The sequence below is a fragment of the Anabrus simplex genome, chromosome 12, assembly GCF_040414725.1.
Source record: "Anabrus simplex isolate iqAnaSimp1 chromosome 12, ASM4041472v1, whole genome shotgun sequence".
NCBI lineage: Eukaryota > Metazoa > Arthropoda > Insecta > Orthoptera > Tettigoniidae > Anabrus > Anabrus simplex.
The window spans coordinates 76428995-76442940 of record NC_090276.1 but is presented as its reverse complement, the minus strand read 5'-3'; the positions used below and the strand labels follow the sequence as shown (position 1 = coordinate 76442940).

Genomic DNA, 13946 nt, shown 5'->3' with positions numbered 1-13946 from the left:
TAGTGCCAACTGCTTTAGACTGCCAAAGGCCTTGAATCCCATCTGTGCCCATATACAAAGCAGCAGGACCAATAGGGCTACAGTGGCTGTATATTTAGAATAATCTGGAGGAAGAAAAAGATCCCAGAAGAGTGGGGAAATTATTTATTTATCCCAATATTTTAAAAAGGTGATAAAAAGGAATGTAATAACTATAGAGGGATCACCCTTATTGCCCATGTAGCTAAAATATTTGAGAGTATTGGAAGGAAGACTGAGGAGGAAGCTAGAAGGAGAAATGGAAGAACAGTATGGTTTTAGGAAAGACAGATCAACATTTGGCCTGCTCTTTACATTAAGACATATGATGGACAAAAGATGGGAGTTTGCAAAAGACATAGTGATGACATTTATTGACATTGAGAAAGCTTATGACAGTGTGCCCAGAGAGTTGGTATAGGAAACATTAAGGGAAAAAACAAGTTAACAGAATGGAAGTGCAAATGATAAAAGCTATGTACAAAAATTGTGTTAGTAGTGTGAAGACTAGTTTAGGAAAAACAAAATGGTTTAAAGTTGAAACTGGTCTCCAACAGGGAAGTGTACTATCCCCCATACTATTTATCATGGTCATGGATGAAATTCATAACAACATTAAACAGTGATTAGGAAGAGAGGCAACAAAAGCCATGTTATTTGCAGATGATATACTGTAGTGATATGGAGTGAGGATGAAACCGAAGTGCAAAACAAGTAGATGTATGGAATCAAGAGATAGAAAAATTTGGGAAGAAAGTAAGCACAGAGAAAAGTAAAACAATAATGATGACAAAGGGAAGGAAGGAAGGAAGGAAGGAAGGAAGGAAGGAAGGAAGGAAGGAAGGAAGGAAGAGGAAAGATAAAACTGAATGGTAAAGTTCCGGAAGTGGTTAAAAGTTTTAAGTACTTGGGAAGTGTGATCACAGAAGATGGAAAGATAACCGAGGAAATTGGGAAGAGAATACAAAAAGAAAACAACTTCTACCAGAGTGTAAGGGGTATTTTTTGGAAGCAAGATGGCCCAAAGAAATGTAAGAAAGTGTTATATTCAACCTATTATGAACCCACACTAACCTATGCAGCTGGATCCTGGACTACAACAAAACAAGAGGAGAGTAGAATACAGGCAGCGGAGATGAAATTCCTAAGAGGTATTAAGGGCAAGACCAGAAAGGATAGAATTAGAAATGAAGAGATAAGGAAAAGGTCAGGAGTCTTGAAACTTCAGGACAAGATAAAAAAAACAAAGTTAAAGTGGTATGGGCATATGGTGAGAATGGGAGAAGAGAGAGGGCCAAAAAAAGCTTTTTCAGATAAGTTAACAGGAAAGAGACCACGAGGAAGACCTCGAAAGAGGTGGACAGATTCAGTGTGGGAATGCATAGAGAAGAAGGGAGGAAAACCAGAAGATGTACATGTACTTTTAAAAAAAGAAGAGTGGTGGAGAGACGGGAGGCGATGGAGGTCCTTGATTTACAACCCGACCCAGGAAGCTGGAAACGCAAAATGAAGATAATGATGATGATGGTTTATTGACTATCTTGTCAAGTGTATAGTTTCACTTAGGCGGTCTAGTACAGGTCAAATTTTAAACAGAGGATCATAGACAGAAAAATTATTTAGTTAGGGCAGATAATGACCGACCAGCTAGTCGCTCTAACCTCACGTCCATTATAGAGTAGGCCAGACACCTTTCATAGCCGTCCACCCTGGATCAGATGGTACACGAGCTAGTGAAGAGGAGCTGGTTCCAGAGTGAATGCAGCATGACTTCCAATATATAGAAAGGAGTCATAGGAGCTCTGCGTGAAAGCCAGTCCATCTTAAACCAAAGGTTATGGAACTGTGGTCCGTCTGGTACTGCTGAAAGTTAGACAGTCACCAAAAGTGCTGGGAATCCTCTACACAATAGAGTAAATTAATGTATTATTTGGGTCCACGTTTTCAATACAAAATGTAAATATTTTAAATTACATAAATGATTAGGGACTAGTTTCGACCTAGTAATAGGTCATCGTCAGCCTAAAACTAAATTAAAACAAAAATAACGAAGAAATTAAACAATGTAAAAACACGTACGGTCTCGTAAAAGTACATACCACATGTGTCTTTACATTGTTTAATTTCTTCGTTATTGTTGTTTTAATTTAGCTTTAGGCTGACCTATTACTAGGTCGAAACTAGTCCCTAATCATTTATGTAATTTAAACTATTTACATTTTGTATTGAAAAGGTGGACCCAAATAATACATTAATTTACTCTATTGTAATCACAGTTCAATACGGATCTATCATTATGAAACTTATTTAATTTAATCCTCTACACACCAAAGAGATGTCCCTATATTGGTCTCTTGGAGCTTTCCTCCTTGATCACATAACCAATGACATAAGCTGGCACCAGAATGGGGTTGTTTCCATTCATGAAAAAAAAGTGAGAGGGGCGCTTGAGGTGGTATCGCTATATGCTGAGAACAACAACTGGTCCATCAGTTACAGTGCCTACAATTTCATCGTTGAGAGCAGGTGCCCTTGAGGAAGGCATAAACAACAGTAGCAAGATACACCAGTCACAAAGTGAAGATCATTCAGCTCAAATGTTACATACACTTTATTTACTACCCCCTTTTTAAACACAATTTTCAGTCCAAACTTGGAGGCAGGGAGGAGTCTTACAAATGGGTATACTGGAAAATGAAAATCAAAATAAGTACACTAAATGTTTTCATTAAACATTGACTATTGCAAGTTATTCAAAGTTAAAAAAGGACTTCTCCGGGGCTGCGTGTTATTTGACTCTGTTTAGGTTCACAGGTAACGCTATGTCTGCAAACCTTTTTCTTTTTTCCAGTGATTTCTAAACCGTCTAACTTAACCTTGCAGTGAAAATGTTTTGTAAATTCATTTTACCGGTAAAACTGATAAATACGGTAAAATAAAGAAACGCTCACTCAAATGAAGAAGCTGCTGTTCTGACCACAGGACTAGATTTACTAGTAAGAATAACGCAGAAAGTTAGAAGCTGCTACTGTGTGAAGTTCCAATATTCATCCCCTCCTGCTAATGACTTTCTTTCACAAACACCTGAAAGGGGAAAATTTGTCTTTGGTCAACAGCTAACGGTATGTACAGAAACAACAAATTTCTGCAGAAATGTTTTTCCTCGGAATTACAGCCTGTCCAAAAGTACACTTACGTGTCTAACATTCGCACACGTATTTATTTATCTAAAATTTTCTCTAAAAACTTGGAAGGTCTTATAATCAAGGGAGTCTTATTTCTGAGTAAATACAGTAATCGCACGAAATGCTGTTCGTAGGTCCGAAGAGCGGACACTGCAACTGCAGGAAAATGCTAAGGTAAAGAGAAAGATCTCAGTCAGGGTGGTGTGTCTAGTCTATCCTGCAAAATGACCATAAACCTAACAAATATTATACACATGTTGAGGAGAAGGGCTACCACTTTCTTTCTGTGATATTACTGAAAACCACTGCTGACACAAATTAAGAAATAACTGCAAATTTGAACTGGAGATATTAGCCATACCATACAAACACGAACATTTGAAATGCAACAATGATCTAACTACGGAGGTTGAGTCATAAGTCATTGCAACTATTTTTTTCTTGCGAACAGGAGACAACATGGAAAATCTAAGATATGCATTTGGAAATGTACGGTATGTACTTGCGTATGATGCCACTAGATGGTGTATGTAAACTACAGTGTGGATCTAAGCAAGCCCCCAAGTTCAGTGAGTGAGTGAGAGCATCACAAAATGGAAGTCAACAAGCAAGAGCAACGGTCGTATATTAAAATAGCAGTTCTCCGCGGCAGAAATGCATGCCAATGCCATGCAGAGCTGCGGGAAGCATTAGGTGTGTGACTATGATCTAATCCCCAAAGTCAAGAATCCATTACGTGGACAACGGTTTGCTAACAAAGAGGACATCGTAACAGCATTTTGGAGAGAGGTGTCACACATTAGCGACGCACATGCAGCGAATGGTATTCAGCGCCTGCCTCACCGCTGGCAACACACAGTGGAAACCTTGGGTGATTATTTCAAAGGTCTGTAACCAGTGGAGACCTGTCCTTTGTACGTAGTCTTGTGTATTTGTTGTCTATACCATAATAAAACAATGTTTACCAATGGCCTGTGTTCTGTTACTTTCCTACGAGAATCTCCTGAAGTCAAAATTTGTCTTCAGGCATTATGCATAAGTACTGTACATGCCCTATATTTCTAAATGCACATATTCGATTTTCTGTGTTGTCTCCTGTTTGCAAGAAAAAAAATAGTTGCCATGACTTACGACTCGACCCTCGTACAAATCAAGATTTAATCAATGTGTCACTTGGTTAGTTTTTCAATCAATGGTCTAAATATGGGCTACCTTTAAATTTATTTAAAAACAACATGAAGTTAAGACATTAGGCACAAGAAAATGGAAAATCACAGTAATGATACTGAAGACAATAACACACATAAAACATATGAGTAATACTCCATACACTATTTACAAAAGTCACAAATGTATTGCTCCTTTTCTGCACCCTGACCGTCACTGTGTGCCCACATAGAGCATATAAAACACATTAAAATTCGCCGGGAGAGTTTTCAGAAAATTTTTCCTCGTAAAACATGCATCTCGCCGCCTTGCATCCATATCACTATCTCCATCATCATCGTCCAGTTTCATCACTATGTTCACAGACTCTTCGGAACTCCGTTCTCTAAGTTTCAGTTTTACTTTTCCTTGGAATGTTTCTCCGTCTTTTCCAGGTATGCTTTTCCCTGCCTTCCTCCTTGTTGATTTCACCCTCAATTTTCTTCCTTCGCCTTCTGTTCATGTTTCGCTTCCCAGCTGACTCGGAGAGTCGAGACTTCCTCATCTCACACTTTTCTAACACCCTTTGGCACATACTTCGGCCTTGATCTAGGCATCCTGTAACAAAAATAGCCTCCCTTATACCATTTCTCTCATTGGTGTGAAATATGGTCCACGGTAGCCCAGATTTAGACCATGATATCAATAATGTTTGAACAGTTGTGGTGGTCTGCAGTTATTAAAAATAAACTCACGTATTTCTCCAGCTGAAAGCTCTGATATTTAAGAGCACGTATCATGTTTCATGTAAAACTTTTAGTAGCACCTCTATGCACTGTAACACGAGATGTTTTTATCACTGACTGACGTCTCTCACATTCCTGCCTTGCGGCTCCAACACTCCCTGTGCATCCCCAATATCAACACTTGCCCATATTTAGACCTCCTCCTCTAACATTTGTCATGGAAATAGGCATAGCATATAAATATGTACTCTCACACATACAATACAAATTACTTCCCAAATCATCAACATAGAATAAAGTGTTATTGGTTTTACGTCCCACTGGAGACGTCGAGGTGATTAAATTTTGTACCGTACGAGCTCTTTTCCGTGTCAGTAAATCTACCAACATAAAACTTGACATACCAACAGACTGAGCCAGCAACTTGAAATCAGAAGGCCAGTGCTCAACTGCCTGAGCTACTCAGCCATGTTCCAGACTTAACTTTAACTCATGGTCATCATTTCATCTAGTTTTTAAAATATTTCCTTACTGCTTGTTACATTCTAATTGGAATGACTAATTTCATTCTGAAGGGGGTATTAGACACAGCCCTTTATCTCTATCCCCGTACATCCCATCTGACATACAGGGAGATCAGGAATCCATCAGATGCAGCTTTGCATGGTGTGTTTGCAGTCGACAGCAAAGAGTAGGGTATTCGCTGTTTCGTTGAGTTCGGACTGCAGATCGTCCATAAACAAAGAGAACAGAAAGGGGCCAAGAGTACTGCCTTGCGGGACACCGGAGGTGACTGGTAACCATGAGGATGAAGTGCGTGATATTACCACTCTCTGCCAACGGTTATGTAGGAAGCCAGCAAGAAGGGTCAGAAGACTACCGTATATTAAATCATTCGGAGAGTTTATGGAGCAACAGAGTATGGTCTACAGAATCGAAAGCTTTCGAAATGTCTACGTAGCAGATATCCAGCTGTGATTTAGCTGCAATGGTATGTGATGCAAAGCTATGCAGAGTGGCCAGTTTTGTTAGACAAGAGCCACCTGGTAAAAAACCATGCTGCTTGGTTGAGATATACGTTAAAGTGAATGCGAGGAGATGCTGGTGTATAATTTTTTCAAAGATAAAGGACAGTGTGGGGAGAATAGAAATTGGTCGGTAAGATGAAACATTAAATTTGTTGCTTGATTTGAGAAGTGGAACAATATTTGCCTGTTTACAAGTAATAGGAAAATAGCCCACAGCAAAACACCTGTTAAATAATTTAGAGAGAGGGACGCAAAGAGTGCTGGCAGTATTTTTTAGGAAAAGAGGACCTATAGTGTCGGCACCGGTAGCTTTGTTGGTACGAAGAGTTTGAAGAAGGTTATGGTGTGGTAGTTATGCTTGATAGGGTTCTGTTTGAAGCTGTACCTACAGGAGGTAGCGGTTGGTTTTGGAAGGGAGGGGAGAAGTTGGAGAAGAAATACCTGTTGAACAGTTCATGGCGATCGGCGCCGTCTGCTGTTGCATCGTTGTGGTTCGCGCTGACAGGAATCCGCTCCGTCCTTCTCCGTGTGTTGATGAGACTCCAGTAGCGCTTGGGATTGCTGCGGACATTTCCAGTGACAGTGTCTACGTGTGTTTTGTGGTCTCTTCTAACCATAAACCTCGCGTGGCGGCGGATTTTAATGAAGGTATTATGAGTGTGTGGATTAGGGAAGTTTTTCCACAGGCGCCAAGCTCTCTTCTTATTAAATAGTATCAGTCTGGTCTCTTGTGATATCCAGTGTTGATATTTGGTGGTAGTAGCCCATTGAGCAGGTATGAAGTCTTTAATTGCAGCTTGCAGCCAGTCGTACAGCAAGTCAAGAGCCGATTCGATATTAACTATTTTGAGCAGACTCCAGGGAAGGCATTCCAGGGCACGACACATTGCAGGCCAGTCGGCACGGCGCCAGACGTAGGTAGGGCGGTAGGATGTCCTACTGTGAGGCTTTGAGGAGGGGTGGGGAAGGAGGAATGTAGCATCGAGAGACTGGTGGTCGCACAGGAAAAGGTTTCTGCCTGGGGTTATTGTTTAAAGATCTAATGAGGAGAGTATGAGGTCCACATTAAACTGTTTCAGTCCGAGGCCATTAATAAAACTGTCTATAAAGTATGCGTCACAGTTGTTAGCTGACAGTCCGGTAGTTGGAGAAGACCACTTTATAGACAAGTTAAAGTCGCCCATTAAAATTACTTCACCATGAGAGAGAGCTGCAATGACTGAGTCCAGGCACTGTTCAAGGTCACTTAATGGGCTGTTTGGTAGTCTGTAGTAACATCCCACAAGTACAGGGTGTCGAGGAAAGAGGAGCTCCACCCACACTAACTCACAGTTCCGTTCAAGATCTGTCCTTCGTTTACATGGTATGAGTAGCTCCATCCACACTAACTCACAGTTCCATTCAAGATCTGTCCTTCGTTTACACAGTAAGGCACTGTTCACTGTTAGCATCACTCCACCAGCTACAGTAGCACGATCACGATGAAATATGCTGTAATTAGCGCTGAGTGGTAGTTCACTGTAACTAGCCCACGAGAGTCATGTTTCAGTAAGTCCGATCACGTCAACTTCTCTTAAGTCTGGAAGGGATAGTTCCCAATCAGACAGCTTATTGTTTACGCTTTGCACATTCTGGCAATAGATGTTTTTGTCTGTTTTCATTTCACAAGTGGTGGGACCGGGGTTTAAGTGAACATCTCCAGCCAGTAGAAGGAGGCAAAGCAAGCCCTTAATCCCTGAGCGACCAGGCCTAGGCTCGTTCGGCTCAGAGCTAGTAGGGAGGCACCTATAAGTCTGGAAAATGGCGCATCAAGTCAGAGAGAATGCTGGAATGTAGTAGTTTCTCTCTGCTAGTAGCCATGCAAAAGGAGAACTCACTTTTTCACTTGCACACACCGATTCCTTAATTTGAATAGACCCGTGCAGAGAACCGTAAAGCACAAGAACTCTGATTATTACCACACAAACAACACAAACTGCAGCAGCACTAAGCTTGCGCGTGTCTACTCTAGCCGCCATCTTGACAATTGTTGTTATTACTATTATTATTACCCCTTACAGCACAATAACAGCACCAGGGCAATTTTTCGAATTGTCAAGGAGGTTCTTTACTCTGCACTCGTGGCGATTTGGATCAATGGAATGTCACTACGACCCAGGTCTGCCACTAACAAAAATCTCGTCAACAGTTGATGGCAACTACTAAACCAGTAGTAACAAGGGTGGGAGTCTCATATCAACATACAGACATGTAAATAAGCAAATTCTACTTGGATCAGATTTGAATGTGTCTATTAAGTCTTAGCCCAGAGGCTGGCTGGATTTTCAAATAGCACCAGCAAAGGTTATGCAGTTATAGGAGAAACTGCAAAAATCAATGGTGGCCCCATAATAAGGTGCACAACTCATGGTGAGGAGTGGGGGTAGTTTGACTGCATAAGAAATTAAGGGATCAGATTCAGAGTGGCTCCCTTCTTGGATAAAATGTGTGAAACTTGACAACGCTAGCATGGACTAGTACTTTGCAATGCCGATAATTCCATCACAAAGACTGCATTCAACATCGACCCTCAGGAGTCACGGAAAAGATTGATGACGATTGATGTTTGTTGTTTAAAGGGGCCTAACATCGAGGTCATTGGCCCCTAATGGTACGAAATGAGATGAAATGAAATGACAAATTAAAAATCCAAAATCCTCCACTGACCAGAATTCAAAACGTGAGGACGAAGAATGAATGGAAGGATGGATATGAATTTAAAACGATCAGTGGATCTGACCCACAGTGTCTCAAAAGCACACAAGCTGGTACAAATCAATAGTATTACTGACCAAGGGATTGCTTCTATAGCACGATGTTGAATCGATTATGCTTATAGTCGAAACTGGTAAAAAATCCAGGTCATCAACTCCTCATAATAGTATTGATCGCTAGGAAAGTAAAACCATGCTATTTGTCATGTTGTGGTACTAATCAAAAGTAGCGTAGACTCGCGGTATTCCACACATTATGGTAATATTCACAGGTAATGCAACGTGTACATGTAAACAGCGCAAACCTATGGCGTTCCTCACATAAGCGGACTAACCACAGGGACTCTTACTATCCCGTGGTATTCCGCACATAGTGGGAACTGAGCGTAAGTAAGGCTAACCATAGTGTCGCTCATATAGGGGTACGAATCACAGGTACTGTAGGACCCACAACCCGATTCACACACTGTCACTACTAATCACAAACCTATTGCATCCCTAACATAGTGGTACTACACGCAAGTAAATGCGACCCATGGTGTTCCCTGCATGATGGTACTAATTCAAGTAGTCTCATGGTTCTAATTTTATCATCCCTTGGTTGCCCCTTTCAGTCGCCTCTTACGACAGGCAGGGGATACTGTGGGTATATTCTCCGTCTGCGTCCCCCACCCACAGGGGGTCACGGAAAAGAGAATGCCAAAGAAGCAGTGGATGGATATAATAAGACAGGACAACAGCGAACCCTGCTCTGTCGGATGAATGCTCTCAGAAGAGAAAGGAGACCTCTATATCATCATGTTTCTGGGCTACTATCTTAAAATCAACTGATATAACATTTTTTTTAAAATTACAATCTTACAATTTGCTTTACATTGCACCGACACAGATAAGTCTTATGGCTAAGATGGGATAGGAAAGGGCTAAGAGTGGGAAGGAACCTGGTGCAAAAATGGGAAACCAGAGAAAATCACCTTCAGAGCTGCTGACAGTGGGGTTTGAACCCATTATATCCTAGCTACACATCCGTAACTGCACGGCCAACTCACCCGGTACTGATCCAACATTCAACCTAAGGTAGTATATGCAGAACGGATAACATGGCATAGTGCACTCTTGGTAGTTATTGATCAATTCTTACAAGTGCCTGTACTTAGTATGCATCTTTAGAAACGATGCATTCTTTATCTTATAGAAATGCAAGGACTTTTTTAGTAATTGTAATAAAGGCTCTTTTGTCTACTATCATTTCAACAGAGCATAGCCTAACAGAAGATGTTTTATTTAGGCTACACCAGTTAGAAATGATCTTCAAAATAACAGACTGAAGAAAGAAATCTGAATTATGTCAAATAAATATCATGCCAATGGTAAGTAACAAGTTACTTTGGTGTTCACAAGTTTGGTTTAGCTCCAGTGCAACCTTCATTATTTGATGAGTAATCATGCTAGATGGACTGATATAAAGATGATCCAACAGTATAATACAGTATACGGTAATACAATCACTAACAATCAGAAGAAAAGGTCGTCCGGGAAACCAAAGAAATACTGAGGTGAAATTCATTTATGCTGCTGTGTTATGCACAATATTGTTACCTTTCGCCAACAAGCTGGCCCAGTTTTTCGATAAGACGAATTCTTGTGGCTTGAGTTCGACATGTAGCCAGTGTATAGTGCCGGCCAGTCACTCCCACATCGCACACGAAACAATGAGGAAGATCATCTTTGGGCGACGATCCTGTATTGTCGATGGCAGAAGTCTTCGCCATAATATCTGAAATGTAGGAAAACAACGTGATTAAACGATTGACTGGTGTTACGAATTAATATAACCAGTGATGCTAACAAGTATTCCTTGAATTTCCGAAGATCCAGATGGAACAGGAAGGAATATGAAGTACAAATCATATAAATTATATACCCATTATCGGCATGGCTCTGTGATATTTGACAAATATGGCTTAAAATTTCTAGATGAATTTCAACATTCGCGGGATATACAATGCCAAGACTGTACACTGATGCAAGAGAACTAACTTTGATTCAGAAGGCAGTCGTTACCACGAAATTCACAGACTGTTTCCTTGCTACCCGACTTACCTATTATTTTATATTCTGGATGCTTCCCAGTTGATAGGAATGGTATAGAAAAGTAATATATTTCTGTACAAGTTAATATTATTTATTACACATGTCTTATACACAAACATCATCTATCATTGCGGTATGAGATGGCAGCACAAGCAAAGATGGGTGACATTTGTAAGGGAGGCATTAGAAATCTTCGGAGATAAATCATAAAATCGATCGATCATTAGGAGCGCAATAAAGAAGACAGTTCAGAGAGGGAAGTGGCATTTAAGCTCTAAAGAACACTCTATTTAAGAAATTGTGAATTTTGTATTCAACAAAATAAATCCGCTTACTTGTTTCCATCACAATAGTATTCCTTGATCATGTATGCCATCATAAGCACTCTCATCCACACTTCCCAAAGAAATCGTAATGGCTTCAACACCTGAGAAACTGAAATGTCTGTGAGTATTTATATACTTTATAAACTCCTGAAGCAGTTAATGTAGTATTACCTCGACTTCTAATAATGATTCTTCATTTCTATTTTTTAAAAGTCAGTACTAAAAAAAGTAAATAACTCTTGCATTTGGGAGACATTTTAGTGACTTAACGCTACTGTTGTTAGTACGTCAGAGAGTTCAAAGTACGAAGTAATCTTGCTTTACCAATATTATCTAAGAGTACGGAATTCTATTTAAAATGTATATACGAGTATCTACAAAACTGTAAATTGAATTAAATATAATAATTTGAAATTAAAATTTTTATAATTTTCTTATCACTTATCTTACGGTTCCGAGAAAGCCCTTGTGTCCTCCTGTGGAAAGACTTATTCTTTCGTCAATATATTTATATCCTCTTTGGCCTCATCTTCTTTTCCTCCGTGGATAAAACAGCGAAGAACTGTTTGGTTGAGCACGTTGCTTTGTGTTTTGTGCGTAAACTGTAATTTGTTGAGCAAAGTGAGGATATTCTAGTTCATTAACATTAATTTACTCTAGTTATTCCATAGACATGGCTAAATTTGACCTAACATCTGTTATGGTACAATATCTGGATAGACATCTGGTATTCCCGCTATTGGAATTTCTTTCTGCTAAACAGATATATGATGAAAATGAATTGTTGCACGGAAAGCTTGAAATATTAAGCAAGACCAATATGTTAGATTATGCTATTGACATCAGGAAACAGCTGTACCCTACAGAAGATGTTCCCGAGTCTCTAAAGGAACGTCGTGTTCAAGTAGTGAGTCAGTTACAGAAATTGCAGCAGGATGTTGAACCTATTGTGGCATTACTCGCCGACGAGGAAGTTATGAAGACCATGGGAACTATGAGAGATCCCAAGACTCTGTTCAACTATCTCCTCAACGAGTACAAGATCACCCTTGAAATGATGGAGAGCTTGTATAAGTTGGCTAAATATCGTTATGAATGTGGCAACTATTCCATTACTAATGGGTATCTGTATTTTTATTTGTTAGTTGTTCCAAGCTCAGACAAGAATTATCTGAATGTGTTGTGGGGTAAATTGGCTTCAGAAATATTGGTACAAAACTGGGAAGCTGCTTTGGAGGACTTAAATAAGTTGCGAGAATACATTGATGGCAGTAATGCATTTGGATCTGCTCTTCAACTGCTTCAGCAACGTACTTGGCTCATCCACTGGAGTTTATTCGTGTTCTTCAACCATGTTAAAGGCCGTGATCTCATTATTGAGATGTTCTTGTACCGACCTCATTACTTGAATGCCATTCAAACTATGTGTCCTCATATCTTACGTTATCTGTCCACTGCAGTAATTATCAACCGTGCTAGAAGAAGTGCCCTGAAAGACCTTGTGAAAGTAATTCAGCAAGAATCCTACACTTACAGAGATCCTATCACTGAATTTATTGAGCATCTGTATGTAAATTTTGATTTTGATGGTGCCAGACAGAAACTGCACGAGTGTCAGACAGTGCTTTTCAACGATTTCTTCCTTATTGCCTGTTTGGAAGAATTCGTTGAGAATGCTCGACTCATGATTTTTGAGACCTTCTGCCGTATTCATCAGTGCATCAGCATTGGCATGTTGGCTGAAAAGTTAAACATGAACCCTGATGAAGCAGAGTGCTGGATTGTAAATTTGATCCGGAATGCTCAACTTGATGCAAAAATTGACTCAAAATTAGGTCATGTGGTAATGGGTACACAACCACTTTCACCATATCAGCAGCTTGTTGAGAAGATAGATTCGTTATCTGTTCGATCTGAAGCTCTTCAAGGTTTAATAGAGAGGAAATTGAAGACCCGTACCCAGGACATTCGTTGGGGAAGTGATGAATTTTAATAACCTCTTGAGAGTATATTTTTATGAAATTCTGGAAACTGATTCTTGGTGTCAAACAGTGATCATAAAGAAATCAATTGGTTAGAAGAGGAACTGGCGGTTTACTGAGAAATCTTTTCAGTGTCTTGAGTGTATGTAGGGATATATAACTATAATACCTGAAATATTTTGCAGTGCTGTGTCAAGATTTCACTTCCAAGTTAGCTGTATTTGTGACTGATATTGGTAACTTAAAAGATATTTGTATCTGAAGAATAATTTTGAAACATTTTACCTTCTAAAGGATAATCGTTATTGACTGAAGTGATATGGAAATTTAATTTTAATGAGAGTTACAAATGGTGTACAAGTAATTTTAATCACAGTTTACTTAATAAACATCTTTGAAGATTCCATCGACTATTTTCTCTACAACTGAATAGTCCTATTGCATACAAGTTTGCTTGTTTCTTTCTCTTTCTTAATTGTAAAACCTGTCTTACTGATGGTAATGGTAGGCTAATAATACAATAGTTCCTCACTCAAGACAGCAGTGTTCTGTTGTTGCTAATGCTTTACCTTGCTCTCACGATTACCAACTGTCACCAGAGTAACTCTACCATACTCTGCATTAAGGTACATTTTGTATATTTACAAAAATTAAACTTCATTTACATG

General features: G+C 39.6%; 2 protein-coding genes across 4 annotated transcripts in view; one reads left to right on the top strand and one right to left on the bottom strand.

The window, feature by feature from the left end:
• Positions 1-11366, bottom strand: part of LOC136884516 (uncharacterized) — a 55248-nt gene extending 43882 nt beyond the window's left edge. Inside the window, exons 1-2 of one of the 3 annotated variants that reach the window (XM_068229946.1) lie at positions 11306-11366; positions 10476-10653 (exon numbers count right to left, since the gene is read on the bottom strand). In XM_068229946.1, the coding sequence (XP_068086047.1) occupies positions 10476-10653; positions 11306-11315 (188 nt within the window). In that variant the 5' untranslated portion in view covers positions 11316-11366. Of the gene's footprint in view, positions 1-10475; positions 10654-10800; positions 10937-10979; positions 11116-11305 lie in introns of those variants that run through there. The other 2 variants (XM_067156744.2, XM_067156743.2) reach the window with 2 other exon arrangements.
• Positions 11367-11826: 460 nt separating this feature from the next.
• LOC136884210 (eukaryotic translation initiation factor 3 subunit E) lies at positions 11827-13682 on the top strand. Its single transcript, XM_067156267.2, has one exon. It carries the CDS (start codon positions 11970-11972, stop codon positions 13287-13289), a length of 1320 nt encoding a protein of 439 aa, XP_067012368.1. The 5' UTR covers positions 11827-11969; the 3' UTR covers positions 13290-13682.
• Positions 13683-13946: the final 264 nt, after the last annotated feature.

Coding starts and splice junctions, on each gene's coding strand:
- LOC136884210 (XM_067156267.2), top strand. CDS start 11,970: ATGGCTAAATTTGACCTAACATCTGTTATGGTACAATATCTGGATAGA.